We start from the raw sequence: 22,306 nt of genomic DNA, 5'->3' as shown, positions 1-22,306 counted from the left end.
AGTCTTTTAATGTGTCATCAAATGATTCGTGTCCTCAATATGCCTAACAGGATGCTTTACCCTTTTCATCTTTGACCTTTTAACAGAGAAATTGAATGAAAAATGTCTGCTTTGAAAAGTTCATTAAAGACTCCTTGCTGTAGGTAGCTGGAAAGGCAGCTACAAGATCAGAAATGGTGCGGGGAAATGTAGGATTTAAAGCTGATAAATACACAGTTTCTCTTATATCCATATACATTTTCACTGCCCCAAAAATCTTGAAATAAAAGTTGTCTATTTTAGATTCATTAGATTAGATTCAGCTTTATTGTCATTACACGCGTACGTGTACAAGGCAACGAAATGCAGTTTAGGTCTAACCAGGAGTGCAATAGCAGCAAGTGCAGTATAAACATTAACATCAAATGCTACATCAAGAATACATCGAATGCTAAACTGTGACCCCAAAGCCTCTAAAGATGTTGCCTGTTGAATGTACAGAGGAAGATAATTCCACAATTTTGGCCCAACTACAGTACCAACTACAATGCACAGTCGCCTTATGACTTCTTGTTGGACTTTAGAACAGTGAATAATAACTGATTACCTGATCTGACCTGATTGTGTTTCACGTAATAGTGTAGTCTTTCTAGAAAATTTTACAAAACAAAAACCAACATGTTCTTTGAGGTCAAATGTCCATTTTTTCATTCATTAATTTACTCATTTTTTTCGGCTTAGTCTCTATTTTAGAGGTTACCACAGTGGAAAGAACCGCCAAGTATTCCAGCATATGGTTTATGCAGCGGATGCCCTTGCAGCCGCAACCCAGTACTGGAAAACACCCATACACACTCACATTCACACACACACTCATACACTACGGAGATTTAGTTTATTCAACTCACCTATAGCGCATGTGTTTGTACTGTAGGGGAAATCGGAGCACCCAGAGAAAACCCACGCCAACACGGGGAGAACATGCAAACTTCACAGAGAAATGTCAGCTGGCTCAGCCGGGACTCAAACCCGCGACCTTCTTGCTGTGAGGTGACAGTACCAACTACTGAGCCACCGTGCCGCCCCCTTTTTTCATTAAAATACAAAATATGGTCACAAAATAAGCTGTGAGTTTTCTGGCTAATGTGACATTGTTGAACTTTACAGTCGTCTTTAATTGCCCCCTGATTTTTCAACGGCTTTTGAATTATGTGAAGTTTGAACAAACTCTCTCAACTTTAAACCAGGAGTCACTCTTTTTTAGTGACTGTGGCAGTCCGTCATTCCTGGGGTTTGGGTTTGCTTGTCCCTCAGCGGAAACGCACAAAGCATCAAAGAGCCCCACCGGCCTCAGCACTCGGTGACTTCGGGGCCGAGACTGTCTATATGAATGATGCTAATAGCATCTCACCGATCTCTAAGGTGAACCAATGAAAGGATAGTGTCAGAAGTCTAAAACACTACAAAAACAATCCCCTCCAGGTTTCCCTGGGTGATTAAAATGGATGGATCCAAAAAAGAACATCGCTGCCGATGTAGTCAATGCATCCTCTGGGCAAAACGGGCTACAAAAGACTTTAAAGCGTTGCAAACTTTAAAGCCAGAGAAAAAGTAATTAGTTCCTCTCCCTTTGTTATCTCTCAATTATTTCAAAGGGCATTTGTGCTTTTTTTTGTTTTGTTTTCTAATAAATCATAACTGCTATAAGCTGAGAATCTTGTTTTGGATCTTGGTCAAGTATAAAATAATACACAAATCTCATATTAGATTATCAAAAATGTTTGGTAGGTTTTTTTACATCATCTTTTACATCATCTGGTTTGATGCTTAAGGGTTTGTATGTAATTCTAGAGGGGGGGGGAGCATGAAATAAATACTATAGTATTTTATGATAAAAACTGTAGTGTTTTTCAACCATTAATATGTTGTGGTGTTTGTATAGTTGCCATACTAACACAACAATTTTAGTAATATAAACAAATTACCTAATACTGTATTTGTCCATACGGTATTGTAACAATGGAGTCGGAGTGACAACGGAGGTGAGAGTCCAAACGCAGTTTATTAACAGCTTTAGTCAAGCAGACAATGGTTAAACAGGAACAAACAGTATCAAGAGGGTCATCCAATAGCGTAGTCGTGGTCATAGGCAGAGGTCAGTTCAGGCAGCAAACAGGACAAACAAAGAAACAAGGCAAGGATCTAAAAGTTGATGTGAAACTGACGATTCCACACAGAGTCGATCACTAAGCACAAGTGTTTTGAAACACTGCACCGAATCATGATCCAAAACACCCAGGTCACATGACTAAAGTGTTTCGAAACACCAGGTCACATGACTAAAGCGATTAAAAGCATCTGTCATTTCAGAAGTGTTTGAAGACCTGGCGAATCTGCGTTTGACTGCCAGGATCGGAAAAAATTATATCTCATGTAGCCTAGTGGGACCGTTCAAGTAACTGTGCTGCATATGGCCCGAGTTTGAATCCCGACTTGTACAAATATTCGGAAATTATGACTAACTTTTGACCAAAACAATACATATTTATGCACAAAATGTTGGTACTGATGTCAGACCAATTATTAAAACAAAACACATTACAAGAACAGAGCATTTAAAAACTAACTTTTATATCTGCACCTCCCTGGATTCTAACCCATTATCCCTGCATGCTAGTCAGGAACTCTCACTGCTTCACTGAACAACTTGGAACCTCAAACATGGTTTAATACCTCAATTTGCTTAACTGTTTCTTTGCTGAAGCCATTCCAGCCAAAACAAAATGACCATTAGGTGTCACTGTAGAGAAAGGTTTCAGAGCGTTTCGAAGCGGCGACACATTTGCTTAGACTGTTTTAGTGTTTCATGAAGCCTCGCTTTGCCCAGCACTGTCTAAAAGCAGGGTAAGACTAGACAAAGAAAATGCTTAGCAATGTTATAGGTAAACATAAAACAAGACTCAGCAATGAGTGTGTGTGTGTGAGAGAGAGATGAATATGTAGTCCATAATCAGTCTATGATTCGTTTCCAGCTGTGTGTGTGTGTGCAATCAGGGAAAGAACTGGTGTGTGTGTGAGAGGTGTATGATGGGATTAGTAGTTCAGAGGCAGATTTGTAGATTTCCAGTGATCTGCAACTTCTAGATTGCTGGTGTTTGTGACAGGTAAATTATACTTCAAAACACCTGTAGTAAAAACTAATGTATACTACAGTGTGCTGTAGCACTAAATAAATTGTTGTAAATAATATAATATATACTGAATAATACACCTACTCTATAGTATAGTTCGAAAACACTTTATTTTAGTCATGTGGGAATTGCATCTGATATGTTCTTAATTGTCTGTTTGGTGTCCTCTTCAAGGTCATCCACATCACTGGCAGGCTGCGGATAAGAATGGCATTAACGCACAGTCGTTCGGTACCCAATCAAATCATGGGCATGGTTGTGGTGGCACACGCACTTCCTCCCCCAACCATCAATGAGGTTCGGATCGACTGTCAGATGTTTGTTACACGGGTCAACATGGATCTCAACATTGTCTACTGTGAAAACAGGTAACAGGTGTTCAGTACTGGCATAATTCCCACACAATCTCATTGCAATTCAGGACTTTTTGATTTAGTGGGTAATTCATATAAATTTATACAATCTCATTCGTACAATTTAGTACGATTTCCTTATCCTCAATGACGGTTGGGGTTAGCCCTTTAAGGTGCGTTCCTTGAAAATCATTTTTTGGCCCACATCTTGGATTGAATAATATACTGACACAACTCTGATAAACAGTAATAAGCAATTAAAATAATAGTCATAACCTACAGATAAAAGGTCAACAAGGTGGTTTTATTGTAAGACGTACATTATAAAATGTAAAAAAAAATATATAATAATAATATAAGTATTGTACGTTTTTTTTATTAATTTTTAAATATAATTAAATTAAGAAATTACCATGGCAACTTTAATGTAAAACAGTTCAGTATATTTACCTTCGATTTCCTGCTTCTTATTAAACTATTTCTTAACTTTAACCAGAGGCGATTCAATCCTAACTTAATGTTAAAACAGCTATCGTTACATTATTTATCAATATGTGGCTCTTTTTGGATTTCTCGGAAGCTATATAAGTTAAAAATGAAAACTGGAGATGCATTGGGACCATTGTTTTTGTTTACGTCCCTCAAAATGGTCTGTAGGGAGAATTGGCTCTTTGATATTTATTGCCACCCTTCATAGAAAGATTAAAAATACGGGAGAAATACAGGAAAAATACCTTTACGGGATGATAGCAGGATAGAATTGTAAAATACGAGCGAATCCCGGGAGAAACGGGAGGGTTGACAAGTATGGCATGAACATACAGGTCATGCTCCATCTCACTAGTTCACATTTCCTTGGATTTGAATATTCTAAAAAACATTTGGGTATATTTTTAAATACATAAGTTCTAGTGGTTTTGGGTTATTTCAATGTACAAATCTTTCATATTGTGCCTTTAAAATGAGAGAATTTCACTGAGAGCCCCTTGCAATCTTCATAAGCACAACAGAAGTATGTTTGTTTCTGACAAGCAAGCCTTAAACCAGATACATCAGACTTGGCCATGATCTGACCAATCAGAGCAGAGTACAAATCTTCAAGACTAATTGTTTGGTAATCTTTTAGACAATAAATGCACATTATGAGAAAAGGAAAAGGTTTTTGACCTTGGATGCATGTAAACCTGTTAAAGGAGTCCTACAAAACAAAATTAGGAACATTTAAATTAGCATAATAGGGGCACTTTTAACAATCACGTCGAAGGGCAGTGAAATACGCTTAATGTTAATCTATAATTTCACATTGAATCTTATTTTGCGAAGCTTATATGCAAAATTTAGTATAAGCCTAGTATTGTGTGCAATTTTATTTAAGAGATATTTTATCAGCCCTAAAGAATGATAAACGGTGAAAAAAAAAAAAAAAGATTTTCAATTTCAGCTGCTTAGAGTCCAAAATATGACATTATTATAGAACTGAAGGATCAGCGGGTGAAAATGTGTTTTGCAAGAGTGGATAATCAGCCACACAGTAATGTTCATGTGCAGTTCATTATAGAGCTGATAGTGATGAGTCCTGCTTAAACGCAATCCCAGAATGACCTTGTTTCAACATCTATCGCTCGTTTGAAAAGCCAGCCAAGAAAAAAAAGAGGCTCTTTTGTACTTACAAAACATCTGTGGTTCCACCGCTGCCCCATAAAATGAGAACATCTTCATTTGGCCAGGCTTGAAAGGAAATATCATATTAGTTTTATTAGTTTTATTTATATCTTTGGGATTGAAGTCATCCCAGTGTCTGCTAAAATTTTTACCACTCCCCTGCACTTAACATATTTATGAGAGAATGGAAACGCGCCAAGTCTATAGCCGAGTTATCATCACAGAAAAAGCCTGCTTTAAAATGGAGGTGGATAGAGATCGGCTGGCTATTTTTTATACTGGCCATGTTCTCTGATCCGTGTAGAAAAGGACTGCACAGAGGTTTGAGTCAAATAATGTCTCCGCTAATAGTATTTGCCCGGCTGAAAGGCATTTCGTTTGGTTTTAACCACCTGTTTTTATCAAATTTTCAATACTTCTGTGATAATTGCTTTTAGATTCAGCAAGCAGTTGGTAAAGCTACAGTAGGTCAGAAAATATTAGGTCTATAATGAAAACAGGCTGACAGCTTGCCATCACAGATGGAAACCTTTTTAATGAATAAAATCTGGTGCACTGTATATTTAGCTTACAGAAGGGCTGGGAAATCAGAATCTCCTTATCAGTAAGGTTGACTCGAAACCAATCAGGTCTTCGCCCTAGTTTAGTCTGTCATTGACTGAAAAACGATGATAACCCACAGTAAGATCTGATTGGGTTCTTTTTGGTGGACTATTCAGTGATAAAATGATGGATCCAGTGCTTTTGCTGGATCAGAACAGCACAGGAACCTGACAAAACTTCTGTTTACTGGTGATTACATTGTGGGCGGATACTGACGCCATCAATAACCCTCATAATGGCTTGGAGTTCATTTTTGACCAAGAAGAAATCTATCATAAAGTTGTAATTTTAATATGGGAATGAAACATTGCAACAAATACTTTAGGACTCTTAAAATCAAAAGTTATATTAATTAAATTATTAATTAAAATTAATTAACTAGTGTGTGTATGTATGTATGTATGTATATATATATATATATATTTATATATATATATATATATATATATATATATATATATATATATGAGCAATATCACGCTCGTAGCAGTGCGATATGACTGTTGGGCACTGGTGGGAGGCATGCGTTGCCTTAGTGTCCCACCAGTGATGATATACAGTCATATCGCACTGCTACGAGTGTGATATTGCATTTATACAACAATTCGACAGTATAATCGTGTATATAAAAAAGAAAATCAAACACGGAGAGTCTGAAAACCCTTTTGTATGAGGAACTACTTTCTTCTGACATTCATTCACATCTGCAGCTGAACGTCAGAACAGCAGAAACGGTTACTAATTCACCAACGTCACTTTAGAGCTAGTATTTGAATGATTCTCTAGCGTAATGTCTAAAGTGATGACAAAACAGGTGACTTTGTGCACATTTTAAGATTATAAGGCTACAGATTATAAAGCAGCCTACAGAGATTTCCCAGTGTTTCTCTGTTGCAATCGGGAGATCACAATAATTACCCAAAAAAAGCCAAAGCAGAGCAATCACTACCAGATTACTGTTGTGTTTGCGATAAGGAAAAATGCTAAACATATGCAGGCATTTCTTCTTTATTTCTGTTTACTGAACTAGTCTGTAGTAATGAAAACAGGAGACTGATTAGAAACAGATGGCCAACCAAAAAGTAACTCAGGATTATACAAAGAGTGTCCAACACAAAATACATACATTCCTGATATGTGAGTCCCATCTCACACTCAATACACTAGAATTACTATGGTATAAATACAGCACTACAACATACAAAAGAAAGAGATCAACTTAGAATGTCACACACCAATTTTATAATGATTTGATGAGCTGTAGTTTGAAAATACGCTGATCTTTTCTCCTCGAAGGGCTTATTATGCAGTCTCTGTCACCATCTTGTAGATGGACAACGTCAACTATCTTTGCTCTGCTCAATTTGACAGGCTGATGGATGCCGACGCACTGAATCTCCGAAATTATAAATATCTAAAATAGGCACTGTCATTATAAATAAACCCTTTTATATTAACCCTTGTTGTACCTTTTGTTTTTCAAATGTTCCATGTTTAGTTCACTAAATAAATCCTTTTTCCACCGTGTCCATCCATGTCCACTCTGTCATCTTGTTTTTTATGAAAATAAATATTGGACCAAATTGGTTATTGGTCCTAAACCAATAAGGGCCAGTTAATATTGTTTGAAAGTTTGATTAAATATTTTAGATCTTGGGTTTTATTTAGAAAAGAATGTGCAGCGATTGGATATTTTAATGGGAAATAAATGTTTTGTCCATTATTTCAATAATGTAAATAGGCTTTTTCCATGATCTAGAAAGTTGGGTTGGTAAAGGGACACATCACCTTTCTGAAAATATACATTTATAATCACACTGCAATAAAAATATACTTACACTACTTCGAATTTGTCCAAAACAGGGTTGACACAATTTGAGGTTTGTTTACTGTTTTTCTGCTTGCAGATTATTTGTAAAATGTGCAGGAGCTTGACCAACATTAATTTCTTACAGCTTCAGCTCTAATTAACACAACAACTATGTGGTTCAATCAAAAATCTCAAACTTTTGTCTCAAAGGCACTTTATAGTAATAATGACCCAAACCTGTAATTGTAAAACAGAATATCAATTCATTATGAGGGGTAAATATATTGTAATAAAGATTTTCAATGCATATAAAATACAACCCAGGCTCATTCTGAAAACGTAGTCCTGTGGACGTTTCTGGAGACCGCGAAATACGTAGCCGGGGGTACGTATGGCTGCATTTCATTTTTTTAAGCGAACGCTGCTGAGCGGTGTTACGCATTTCCTTTTGGCGCTTGCCAGCCAACCGCTCGCCTCTGTGTGGAGGGCTTTCCCACCGCAACCAGTTTGTCCGGTTAGCTCTTAGTGTACGTCGGCAGACTCGAGGCACAGAGAGGGGCTGACCACGACGACTACGACCGGGTTCGAGTCCGGGGAAGAGCGGTTCCAGAAATCAGGTAAGAAACGGAAAAAAAAAAAATCCAAAAAATAAAGCGAATAAGTTCATCACAGGGTGAGAATGTGGTCAAAATCCAAAAACGTGGTAAAAATCAGACGAGGGCTTTTCTTTTTCTGGATGGCTTTTGTGAATCGTCTTTGGTTGGGTTTAGGGAAGGAGGAGGTCAGCCGATTGGCCGGTCGCACGGTCAATCATTCTGTCAACTAGGCAGACAGGCGGAAGGTCGTTCGACAGCAGCCTCTGGCGGGTTTACGCGAGAACGGCGCGGGCGCTAAAGGTGCTCGCGATAGGCGTTCGACACGCGGACAAAGCGCGCACAGCGGCCTCTCGCGGATTCGTGAAAACAAAAACTGCAAAAATGCGTGCCTCCCAGGACGTATTTCACGGTCTCTAGAAACGTCCACGGGACTATGTTCTCAGAATGAGCCTGGGTTGCTTTTTTTAAGTCTTTAAATTAATCTTGATTTCAGTCTTGATTTCAGCTATCACTACTTAATTGAACAGCAAAAATATCATGAAAAAAAAGGGTGTGAATTTTGACTTCATGTTGTAACAATCCTTTCCAGAATCAGCGACTACATGGACCTGACACCTGTCGACATCGTAGGCAAGAGATGTTATCACTTCATTCACGCAGAGGACGTGGAAGGCATTCGGCAAAGCCATTTAGACCGTGAGTATCTGCTCCCAAATCCATCCAATCAATCTGCGCAGCCACCCAACAGTGCCAAAAACTACAGGACGGTTGTTAAAGAGCAAGATTCAGTGTCCTTACATGCTTTAGCGGGACTCATTGATCATTGGTCAATGACATCCTGAGAGCACACTGCGTTACGTGCCAAAGCTGCTGTAATGTGTTCGCCGCAGCACTTCAGCGTAATGGGACAGCAGTGTGACAGGCCAGATTATCCGTGCTAGCGCTTCCTCTCATAACTGTCCGTGAAGAAACGCTTCCCTCTCTGCCAGACGGCGAGGCGCGCACGTCTCCCAAACAAGCCCCGTATCACACGCCGAGCTCAGAATATCTGTTCGTTTGACAGTCTTACACATTTCACTCCTCCTTTCAGGTTAAGCTGCTCCTGTACATTTTCGAGTGCATTTTTATGTCATGTAGTATTCATCCCAGCCGCTCTTTGAAGCTTCCTCAACCTTTTTCCGCGCGTGCACCTTTCATCGTGCTCAGCAGGAGGGCCCGCTGACCGTCTGGAGGAACGCTCATGCTTTTTGAATATCCTAAATCATCTGTTAAGTGTATTTTGGCAGCGCACCTATTGCGCTCGCCGCCGTGGCAGAAATTCAAAGCGTCATTGAGAGCGGCGTAGCGTTTCATACAGTAAATGTGTGCGCCGCTCTACAGCAGGCAGGTTGCCATTATTTAAGTAGTGAGGGTTGAGGAAGACCAGGAGGAGGAGGGGGATAAATCCCTCGTTTTATTAGGTGTTTGCAGAGGAGGGTGGGTGTCCTTGGGGCTGGCGAGGGAATTTGGAGCTGTCTGATTAGATATTGGGAGTTCAACTGAATTAGAGCGCAATTACCACTGTATTGCACTGTCCCTTTGCCTTAAAAAGCCACCAGATTGGGTCCATTAGACCTTGATTTGAAACCCAGCGGAGGCAGAGAGGACTGAAGCCCCGGGATTGCATTGATAGTGGAGAAAGAGATTGTGTGAAAGGAGAGAAAGGGATAGACACAAAAAAGAGAAGTGCACATCCTCGGATCGTTCTGGCTTTTTAACCATCTATTACGTGTCGGCAATCAACATTAATGGACCAATCCGCCAATGGACGCTGATGTTGCTACAGTAAGAGTGAATAAGGGGGCTGTTTCTGCATTTTACTTTCAAGTTTGATTTGATACAATGTGGTTGAAACTAGGCATGGGACAATAACTGTTCTCAAAGTATACCTTGGAAAAGTCAAGGTTTTAAAACCGCCCAAATTTTCTGTTATACCGTTCCTAGGGTATATGTAGGGTATACATTTTTTAAGTTTTTTTGTTTGTTTTTTAGGACAACAGTATCGTTAGCTGAAAAGATATCTAAAGATGCAGTTTTAAATTGTAAAGAAATCTGTGTTTTTGAAACTAATGAAGACAGCAGAAGTCAATGATTCTCTTGAATTATTTAGGCGGACATGTTTACTGCTCCAAAATATTTTAAATGTTTCTCAAAATAAAATATATTGTGTTCAAAGGGGTAAAAGTTTTAGTTTTTTAACCAGACATTTAAAAAGAAGATATTTTAGAGCAGTAATCACAATACTGTCAAACCGTGATATTTTTATCCAAGGTTATCATACTTTCAGAATCTTATTATATAATCCTCATATATCTGAGAATCTAATTGGAACAAGTGGCATCATTTATACTACAATCAAACAACACTTCTAGTAAAAACTGTTAGGCTACAGGGCAAGCTGCTAACAAAATGTACTGATTAATGATTCCAGGATATCTGCGGGGTCTTAAAAGGTCTTACAATGTCTTAAATCTCAAAAGTAAAATTTTATGCCTTAAAAAGTCTTAAATCTACCGAAATATTGTGTTGTAGGTCTTAAATCTTTTTAACAGGCCTTTGTTTATGTATAGCTACACTGTAAAAAAGAAATTTGTAATTTTACAATTTTTTTCCGGCAGCAGGGGTATAAAACATAAAATAACTGCTGTTAAATTACAGAAATTTAGTGTAAAATAACAGAGGTTGAATTACAGAAATTTACCAGAAATGGAAATTTACGGTAAATTTCTGTACTTTAACGGCCGTTTTTTTACGGTTTTTTCTGGCACCCCAGCTGCCGGATCTAAGCCGTAAAATTACGAATTTTTTATTTTTTTTTACAGTGTACCCAATCTGTCCATTAACACTCATAGAACCACCAATAATCCCAATCTCAATAAAACTTTCTATTTAAAAATAGAATTTTCCATAATGTTTTAATAATACTTTTTAGTTACTTTCCTTACAGTAATATTTGTTTAAAAGTTCTCCATTTATTTACTGCTGAGGATACTGACCTATATATTTTTATATTATTAAATTATTATTATTGTATTATTAAATCTATTAAATTATAATAATTTTCGATAGGGCAAGTAAAAATCCAACTTGATTATTAGAAAAAAAAATCCTTAGCATTTAGCCCTGTATAAGTCTAAAATTTTATTTATAATGGTCTTTAAAAGGTCTTCAAAAGTCTTAAATTTCACTTGCTAAAACCTGCAGAAACCCTGCATTCGTTAAGCAGTGTACATTAGTCAGGGTGTCTGCGAGGTCTTAAAAAGTCTGTAAATATCTTAAATTTTAAACACCAAGTTTTAGGCCTTAAAGTCTTAATTCAATTCAATTCAATTCACCTTTATTTGTATAGCGCTTATACAATGTAGATTGTGTCAAAGCAGCTTCACATAAAAGGTCACAGTAAATAGGAACAGTGTAGTTCAGTTTGTAGTGTTTAAGTTCAGTTCAGTTTAGCTCAGTTCAGTGTGGTTTAATAATCACTACTGAGAGTCCAAACACTGAGGAGCACTGAGGAGCAGATCCAACGATTAAATCCACTGAAATATCGTGTTTGTAGGTCTTAAATCACTTTAAACTGGTCTTAATTTTCGTCTGTCCATGTAAAGCTTTACCCAATCGGGCCAACACCCATCCAATCACTAACAATATATTTCAATAAAAGTTTAAAGAAACGTTTATTTATTAACTTTTTATTTATTAATATGGTTTAATTAATATGGTTTAATAAGTTTAATATGGTTTAATAACTTGGCCATAAAAACGTTTAGCCTTATGTAAGTCGGAAATTTCAATCATTGTGGTCTTAAAATGGTTATAAAAATGTCTTAAAGTCTTAAATTTGACTTGATGAAACCTGTAGAAACCCTGTAAGTGTCTTACACTGATTATGCTGACTAACCCACCAACAGTCAAGGTTATGGAAATGCATTAAATAAGCTTATAACTGTTAAAGTACACTGTAAATAGCTATTAGTAACTTTAGTATTAAAAAGTGAGTAAACTCGTTGTAACTTGGAACTGTTAATTTTATAATTCTGGTTGTAATTATGCACATAGTTCATTTACTTAACAATTTTAAGGGAACGTTGCAGTTTAAGTAAAGTCAAATGATTGCTTTAAAATCAATGGGTATAGTTACGTTTTCAAATAATCTTAGTCAACTAATCACTAAGCAATTACAGTGGTCCCTTGCTATAATGCAGTTCACCTTTCACAGCCTTGCAGTTTTGCTGTTTTTTTTTTACAGCGCATTGTGTTGTGCGTCCTGATTGGCTGTATACCGTTGTCAATCAATCTCCTCTGTGTCTCCTGTACAGTACAGAAGTACAGAACCCCTTGAGGATGGAGTCTGCTTTTGTTTTATAGATCATTGACTGCATGAAAAAGAATATTACGCTGGATGCCAACATTATCCTCGCCACAAAAGCTAAAAAGCTTTATAAACCTTTTGCTGACAGCGATGAATGTTTGCACCTGACAGCAGGTTTTGATCTTTGGCCTTATACTATAATACTGCACTTATTTTTCTATGAAAGTTTGAACTTTGAGAGTTTAAAAAAGAGAAATGTGTGAAAATGTTAATGTCTGTCTGAGAAAAGTGTATAAAGTGTGAAGTGACGGGTTTTACAGCATTAAAACATCTAGAATAATTGTAAAAAATCAAAGCTACTTCGTGGTTTTGCCTATTGCAGGTTATTTTATTAACTCCTGCGAATAACAAGGGACCACTGAATACACAAAACATGCTGTTAGCAAACTCGATATGTTCAGCAGATGAAGCTAATCAAATGTAAATGTCATTTTGTTAATGAAAAGCACATTTTGACAGCCATCTTCATCTTTGTCTTGCGTATAATCGGGGTTGCCAGGTATTCACAACAAAACTAACCCAAAGGCCAATCAAAACTAGCCCACAATTATCCATTTGTAATGTAAATATTTTATTACTGTGTGCGATATGTGCAATTTTTATTAGCAATTATAAAGATTAAGTTATCATAAAAAATCTATAAATATCAATAATTAAAGCAGCATTGTGCCGTGGTTAAAAACATAATGGATGCAGCCAAATGCTAAACAAAAGCCAGCGTAAGTGAATCCTAAAATGAAAATTAATTTTAAGTTAAATATCTTAAAAGTGTCAAATAATTCTCCTCAAAGCAAGAAGGTCGCTGGTTCAAGCCTCAGCTGGGTCAGTTGGCATTTCTGTATGGAGTTTGCAAGTTCTCCTCCTCATGGCGTTTGTTTCCTCCAGGTGCTCCGGTTTCCCCCACAGTCCAAAGACATGCGCTGTAGGTGAATTGGATGTACTAAATTGGCCTTAGTGTATGTGTGTGAATGAGTGTGTATGGATGTTTGCCAGTACTGGGTTGCAGCTGGAAGAGCATCCGCTGTGTAAAAAAATATGCTGGAATAGTTGGCGGTTCATTCCGCTGTGGCGACCCCTGATGAATAAACGGACTAAGCCGAAGGAAAATGAATGAATTAAAAATCTCAAGCATTCAAGATTGATCCTAATCAAACTGCAGACTTTCTTCTGTAGATTACATATACTTCTTTTAGTTATTATTTATCAACATTCCTTGAGAATCCTGCCAATCTGTTGCCATGGAAACAAAAACAGCCGCAGTCTCTCCTCTAAAGCCCATGTACCTTACAAAAGTGTACACTTACTCCGTTTCATCATCCTAGCTCAGATTTTAGTATTGGTAGAATATACATTTTGGTAGAGCGAAAATATTTCAACACAACCCTTTTCATAATTCATGTTAATATGTCAAACATTTAACCAGCGAAATTAAAAAGTCATTAAATGTAGCCAAATTCACTGTAAAAAAATGTTGGGTTCCACACAGTTGATTTGAGTTGGAACAAAATGAAGGAATTAAGTTAACTTAATTTAAGTGGGGCGTCACGGTGGCGCAGTGGATAGCACAATCACCTCACAGCAAGAAGGTCGCTGGTTCAAGCCTCCGCTGGGTCAGTTGACAATTCTGCTGTTGCACATTAAAAAAAAGTTCAATATTATGCAGTTAATATTTGTGGTCTCAAATATGTTAAGATTGGGATATTTGTTGTAAAGTTAAAAATCCTACTGTTAGTGAACAATATAGTGAAAATTTGACTTTAAATTCCCTTTGTTATTTCTACTTTATATTTTTGGTTTTTCTTTCAATTGTTTTGGAGAAGTACAGAGGTGGATTTCACTTTTTGTTTGATACATTTATTTTTCTCCTGTTTCTGGTAGAGAGGGAGCAAGGTAAGATCTTTGGTTTTCTTTTTAATTTTATTTTGAGAGTTTAAAAACTTGCTTCCTCAATCAGTTAGATCTAAAGTTTGTTGTTTTGGCATTATCCTCTCCTGAGTATTTCTGAAACCTACCATTACCCTTGGTAATTTATTATTTGTTAATCTGTAAATAATTGTACTTATTGTTTTGGACATTGTATTTGTGGTGATGATTGTTGGCTGCCTTGCCCATTAGTTTTTTATTATTTAGTTATATTATGTTCTGTTATCAAAATTGGCCTCTTATTCATTTTAATTTGGCTAAATGTAATTCTTTTATTTTTATTTTTCCCCTTTATGTTATTTTGTTGCGTGTTTCCCTGACCCTAGATAGGAGAAGCACGTAACAATTGGGGGCTCGTCCGGGATTTAAACCCTGCGTAAAACATATGCTGGATAAGTTGGCGGTTTATTCCGCTGTGGTGACCCCAGATTAATAAAGGGACTAAGCCGAAAAGAAGATGAATGAATGAAATTTAAGTGGATTGAACTTATTCTGAGCAGCTACTGTGGTGGTCATGGAGGAGTGGAACATGAGACTGATTCCTGTGACGCTCCAGAGACAGACGAGTTTTCGCTGAGGCCATCTTCCAGCCTCCGCCGCTGAGACATTAAAGTGAAATTAAAATGGTCGTACCCAACTGAGTCTGGTTTCTCTCAAGGTTTTTTTTCTTCACTTTCGCCAATTACTGAAGTTTTTTTTTCCCTCTCCGCTGTCGCCACTGGCTTGCATGGTTCAGGATCTGTAGAGCTGAGCATCGTTGGATTTGCTCTTCAATATTTGGACTCTCAGTAGTGATTTTAAACCTCACAGAACTGAGCTGAACTGAACTTAAACACTACAAACTGAGCTACACTGTTCCAATTTACTATGACCTTTTAAGTGAAGCTGCTTTGACACAATCTACATTGTATAAGCGCTATACAAATAAAGAACGGAACATAAGACAATTAAGTTGTCCCTCTAAAAGAAACGCAAGAATTGTGTTGTTCCGGCTCATTTTAAATAAGTTGTTTAAATGAAAAACTAATATTTTGTTAAGTTCTCCGCAGGAAAACTTGGCAACCCTACATATAATTCCCTCAATGTCATTTAAAATGTATAGCCATTAGATATTATTTATATTTATGTGCAAAATGAAGAATAACCATCTAACCCAAAAACATATTACAAACAAAATTTTTTGTTTAAATAAATACTAAAAAAGAAGTAAATCTGAATCATATAAATGGGTTACATTGAGTAATACTACTTGGCTACTTTCAAACATGTTATCCTAGTACGGCTAAATACATTATAACGAGGTGTATTCCGTCTCAGCTTAAATCAAAGCCAGATCTTCAGGTGTCTGCATGAACATGACACGCGTGACTAAGGAGCAGTCAGACCGATCTCCCACTGATTGCTAATCAGATGCTGATATCAGATCACACAGGGCCATCAGATTGGTTAGAGCAAGGGATAAGAGGGATGATGTCAGTCTGGTCGAACCTCTCGACAGATCTGAGCTACAGATGCAGAAACATGTATCCTGTGAGTGCATGCATGTATAGCGTTATATATGTCATGCTTTATGATATATTACAGATGCATGCAATAGAGTTCACAGGCCACTGTTTAAGAGTTTAAGTGCCTGGTAAAGCAATTAGAGCAGCTTGAGCAACCAAAAATGAAAATTCTGTCATCATTTATAAAAATCTATAATAATCTAAAAGTCTGTAATAATATTAATAATAGTAATCATGATAATACTGACCTTAAAATTGTTTTTAAAAAATAAAAAATTGCTTTTATTCTTGCTTAAATAAAACAAATAAGATTTTCTCCAGAAGAAAAAATAATATAGGAAATACTGTGAAAAATTCCCTGCAGTATTAAACATCATTTGAGAAATATTTGGAAAAAGAAAATAAAAATTCACAGGCGGGTGAATAATTTTGGCTTCAACTGTTTATTTTAAAAATGCCGGTTGCTGGTACCCATTGACTTTCATAGTCATTTATTCCTACTATGGAAGTCAGCAACCAAACATTCTTCAAAAAATCTTCTTTTGTGTTTAACAGAATAAAGAAACACATAAAGGGTTAAAACCACATGATGGAGAATAAATGATGAGGTAAATTTCATATTTTTGGATGAACTACAGTGCATCCATCAAGTATTCATAGCGCTTCACTTTTTCCACATTTTTTTTTATGTTACAGCCTTATTACAAAATGGATTAAATCCTCAAAATTCTACACACAATAGCCCATAATGACAATGTGAAGAAAAGATTTTTTGAAATTGTTGCAAATTTATTACAAATAAAAAACCCGAAAAATCACATGTACAAAAGTATTCACAGCCCTTGCTCAATACTTTCTTGATGCACCTTTGGCAGCAATTACAGCCTCAAGTCTTTTTGAATATGATGCCACAAGCTTGGCACATCTGTCTTTGGGAATCTTTGCCCATTCCTCTTTGCAGTACCTCTCAAGCTCTATCAGGTTGGATGGGAAGCAACGGTGTACAGCCATGTTCAGATCTCTCCAGAGATGTTCAATAGGATGTAGGTCTGTGCTCTGGATGGGCCCTTCAAAAACATTCACCTAGTTGTTGTGAAGCCACTCTATTGATATTTTGGCAGTGTGCTTTGGGTCATTGTCCTGCTGGAAGATGAACCATGACCCCAGTCTGAGGTCAAGAGCACTCTGAAGCAGGTTTTCATTCAGGATGTCTCTGTACATTGCTGCATTCATCTTTCCCTCTATCCTGACTAGTCTTCCAATTCCTGCTGCTGACAATCATACCCACAGCACGGTGCTGCCACCACCATGCTTCACTGTAGGGATGGTATTGGCCTGGTGATGAGCGGTGCCTGGTTTTCTCCAAACGTAACGCCTGGCATTCACTCCAAAGAGTTCAATTTTAGTCTCATCAGATCAGAGAATTTAGTTTCTTATGGTCTGAGAGTCCTTCAGATGCCTTTTGGCAAATTCCAGATGGGGAGTGGCTTCTGTCTGGCCACTCTACCATACAGGCCTTATTGGTGGATTGCTGCACAGATGGTTGTCCTTCTGTAAGGTTGTGCTCTCTCCACAGAAGAACGTTGGAGCTCAGACAGAGTGACCATCGGGTTATTGATCACCTCCCTGACTAAGGCCCTTCTCCCGGTTAACTCAGCTTAGATGGCCAGACAGCTCTAGGAAGAGTCCTGGTGGTTCCAAACATCTTCCACTTATGGATGATGGAGGCCACTATGCTCAATGAAACTTTCAGAGCAGCGGAAATGTTTCTGTAACCTTCCCCAGCCTCGTCTATCGAGACAATCCTGTCTCAGAGGTCTACAGACAATTCCTTTGTCTTCATGCTTGATTTGTGCTTTGACATGCACTGTCAACCCTGGGACCATATATAGACAGATGTATGCCTTTTCAAATCATGTCCAAGCAACTGAATTTACCACAGGTGAACTCCAATTAAGCTGCTGAAACATCTGAAGAATGATCAGTGGAAACAGAATGTTCCTGGGCTCAATTTAGAGCTTCATGCAAAAGGCTGTAAATACTTCTGTACATGTGGATTTTTTCAGGTTTTTTATTTTTAATAAACTTGCAACAATTAAAAAAAAAAAATTCACATTGTCATTATGGGCTACTATGTGTAGAATTTGGAGGAAATAAATGAATTTAATCCATTTTGGAATAAGGCTGTAACATAAAAAAAATGTGGGAAAAGGGAAGCGCTATTAATACTTTCCGGATGCACTGTATCCCTTTAAAGAGCTTCTCTAAAAGAAAAACTGCTGATAAATGCAAAATTGGTAAACAACTGTAAACAAGCTACAGTTAGGCTTATGAGCTGTATTAAATGTCAGAAGAATTGTTTATTGATTTTTAATGCTAATTTAATTCGCACTGTTCTTAAAGTAATAAGCCACTTGAGGTGCATAACAATGATTTTAACTACAGTAAAGGTAAAATCGCTATGCTGAAAAGTCTCTCATGGCCTATTTCTTTAACTACTTTTATGACATTTTAAAACATGAGCTATCATTGTAATCTATTTGTTTAACAGCTTCATTTCAGCTCATAACTGGAAAGAAATTGCTGTAGTTTACAAAAGAAAATTAGAAAGCCGACTGGATATTTTGGAGATTGGCTGGCGATTTTTTTTAAGTAATTGAATATTGGCTAATGAATAATGACGTCAATATAACCAATGATTTTAAAAGTGAGGGATTTAATTGCTTTGCACACTGAGGAAGGCTTTTGAAACGCTGGTCTTTTGCCAGTAATGAAGGTAAAATAAACATAGTGCAGATCACAGTTTCTTATATTAAAGGGATAGTTTACCCAAAAATAAGAATCACTTACTCTTACCCACTCTTATTTGTTTTTAAACGTTTATGAGTTTCTTTCTTCTGTTTAATCACAAAAGAAGATATTTTGAAGAATGCTGGTTGTTGGGATCCATTGACTTCAGAAGTATGGGGAAATACTATGGAAGTCAATAGGTGCCATAATTCAGCATTTTTCAAAGTATCTTCTTTTGTGTTCAACAGTAGAAAGAAACTCAAATAGGTTTTGAAAAATGGAAGGTAGAGTAAATGATGACTGAAGTGTCATTTTTGGGTGTGCTTTCCCTTTACGTAATCTAATAGATCAACACACACACACTAAAAAAAATTAACACAGTAATACGGTGCAAATGGTGTTGTTGAACTACAGTTAAGGCAAAGTCTCTCATAGCCTATTTTTTTACCTACTTTTATGACATTTTCAAGATATTTTGAAAAATGCTGACTGCTGAGACCCATTGACTTCAATAGTAGGGGGAGAAATACTATAGAAGTCAATGGGTGCCAGCATTCAGCATTTTTCAAAATATCTTCTTTTGTGTTCAACAGTAGAAACTCAAATAACTGAAGGGAGAGTGATGACAGAATTGTCATTTTTAAGTGAACTGCACCTTTAAGTAATCTAATAGATTAACACACACAAAAATAAATAAATAAATAAATAAATAAATAAATAAATAAATACATAAATACATAAATACATAAATAAATAAACATAATAGTGCTGAGCAATTGGTGGTGTTAGGGCATTTTCAAGATATTGTGAAGAACGTTGGTTGCTGGGACCCATTGACTTCAATAGTAAAAAAGGGGCCCTTTTATGGAAGTCAATGGGTGCCAGCATTCAGCATTTTCATAGTATTTTCTTTTGTGTTCAACAGTAGAAAGAAACTCAAATACGTTTTGAAAAATAGAAGGTAGAGTGATGACCAAAGTGTCATTTTTGGGTGAGCTTTCCCTTTACGTAATCTAATAGATCAACACACACACTAAAAAAAAGTAACATAGTAATACGGTGCTAATGGTGTTGTTGAACTACAGTTAAGGTAAAATCACTAAACTGCAAAGTCACTCATAGCTTATTTCTTTACCTACTTTCATGACATTTTCAAGATATTTTGAAGAACGTTGGTTGCTGGGACCCATTGACTTTAATAGTAGGGGAAAATACTATGGAAGTCAATAGGTGCCAGCATTCAGCATTTTTCAAAATATCGTCTTTTGTGTTCAACAGTAGAAAGAAACTCAAATAAGTGAAGGGAGAGTGATGACAGAATTGTCATTTTTAAGTGAACTACACCTTTAAGTAATCTTAATAGATTAACACACACAAAAATAAATGAATAAATAAATAAATAAACATAATAGTGCAGAGCAATTTTTGTTGTTGAGTAACAGTTAATGTAAAATCACTATACTGTAAAGTCACTCATAGCCTATTTCTTTACCTACTTTTATGACATTTTCAAGATAATTTGAAGTATGCTGGTTGCTGGGACCCATTGACTTCAGTAGTTGGGGAAAAAATACTATGGAAGTCAATGGGTGCCAGCATTCAGCATTTTTCAACAAATTCAAAAGGTTTTTTTAAACAAGTGAAGGGAGAGTAAATAATGACCAAATTGTCATTTTTGGGTGAACTATACCTTAAAAACACGCTTTTTTGTACTAAAAACGGTAGAATACAGAATAATGTGTTGCAGAAAACTACAGTTAAGGTAAAATTGCTCTCATAGCCAATTTCTTTACCTCCTTTTATGACATTTTCAAACATGAAGCATCCATTTGTTTAACAGATTAATTTGAGCTTTGTAACTAGAAAGAAACTGCTGTAGTTTACGAAGGAGAATTAGAAAGCCGAGCGGTGCTCATGAAGCATTTGAGAGCAGGTGTTTTATATGGGCAGAAATGCATTGTGACAGCTCTGACCTCACCTGTGTCAGCTTCAGAACAGCACCAACACGGCTTAAATTAATAAAAGACACTGTGTTACAAGACTACGTATAATACTCACCGCATAAATGCTCTGCGAGTGTGTGGATGTGGATCTGTATGTGTGTGTGTGTGTGTGCTTTTACCAGCTGAGAAAGAGAGAGAGACAGAGGTGGGAAACGATGGCTCACAGAAGTGTGGAGAAACCCCAGGAGACTGAAGCTCTGTGCCTGAAGGCAGACTACAAGAGCCGGTCTCTGAAGAGTAGTTCAAACTGACTTTAATGAAAAACTCCCTTCACTCCTTATTGTGCTTGAAGATAGACTCCACAGCTGCGGAAAAATACACCTGCTCTAACACCCATCGCATGTACCGTTGACAATGTTTCTTCAGGTTCCCTCCATAATGGATTCAGAGTAAATATGAAATGCTGGCCATGTTTCTGTTAGTCTGCATCTATGGATGTCTTGTGTTTACGTCTGCGGTAATTCAATTGAATGTATCGAATGTAAAGTTAATTAGGTGTTTGCGCCAGGGTTTCTGCAGGTTTTATGAGTGTAATATAAGACTTATTATTTAATACCTTTTTAGACCGACTAAAGATTCAAGAAAAAGAATGTAGGGAAAAGAGTAAAGCAATATGTTGAAAACTAATGTCTAGAGAGAGCACATGCAGTGTATTTATACCAGCCGATTCGAATGTTATCACTCGATTGAATGGGCGTTATCAGTGGTTATCAGCTGATATGGGCCAGTAGGGGCCTTCTGGGCCTACTGGTAGGCTCAGAAGGCTGTAATCATCCATCCACATGGTTAATCAGCTATTTTATTGTTCAGCTGTTTTTACATTACTGTGAGGGTTGGGGGTAGGGATAGACGTTAATAAAACACAATTAGCGGGAAATGTGTCTTTAAAATGAAACATTCATTCATTCATTTTCTAAGTCCCTTTATTAATCTGGGGTTGCCACAGTGGAATGAACCGCCAACTTATCCAGCACATGTTTTACGCAGCGGATTCCCTTCCAGCCGCAATCCATCTCTGGGAAACATCCATACACACTCACTCACACTCATACACTACAAACAATTTTAGCCTTCCCAATTCACCTGTACCGCATGTCTTTGGACTGTGGGGGAAACCGGAGCACCCGGAGGAAACCCACGCGTACGCAGGGAGAACATGCAAACTCCACACAGAAACGCCAACTGACCCAGCCGAGGCTCGAACCAGCGACCTTTTTGCTGTGTTGGTGGTTCTGTGTGGAGTTTGCATGATCTCGTGGGTTTCCTCTGGGTGCTCCGGTTTCCCCCACAGTCCAAAGACATGCGGTACAGGTCAATTGGGGAGAATAAATTGTCCGTAGTGTATGAATGTGCATGGATGTTTCCCAGAGATGGGTTGCAGCTTGAAGGGCATCCGCTGCGTAAAACATGTGCTGGATAAGTTGGCGGTTCATTCCGCTGTGGTGAGCCTGGATTAATAAAGAGACTAAGCCGAAAAAGAAAA

The 22,306-nt window shown here is 37.3% G+C and overlaps 1 protein-coding gene across 3 annotated transcripts in view; it reads left to right on the top strand.

Annotated features, from left to right (window-relative positions):
* The window catches only part of LOC130244215 (neuronal PAS domain-containing protein 3), a 620,066-nt gene that overhangs the window by 577,214 nt on the left and 20,546 nt on the right, over positions 1 to 22,306 (top strand). For all 3 annotated transcript variants that reach the window (XM_056476532.1, XM_056476531.1, XM_056476533.1), the window contains exons 8-9: positions 3,345 to 3,538; positions 8,784 to 8,890. In XM_056476532.1, coding sequence (XP_056332507.1) covers positions 3,345 to 3,538; positions 8,784 to 8,890 — 301 coding nt within the window. The remainder of the gene's footprint in view (positions 1 to 3,344; positions 3,539 to 8,783; positions 8,891 to 22,306) is intronic.

The sequence above is a fragment of the Danio aesculapii genome, chromosome 17, assembly GCF_903798145.1.
Source record: "Danio aesculapii chromosome 17, fDanAes4.1, whole genome shotgun sequence".
Classification (NCBI taxonomy): domain Eukaryota; kingdom Metazoa; phylum Chordata; class Actinopteri; order Cypriniformes; family Danionidae; genus Danio; species Danio aesculapii.
This window is presented reverse-complemented; position numbering and strand designations above follow the sequence as displayed.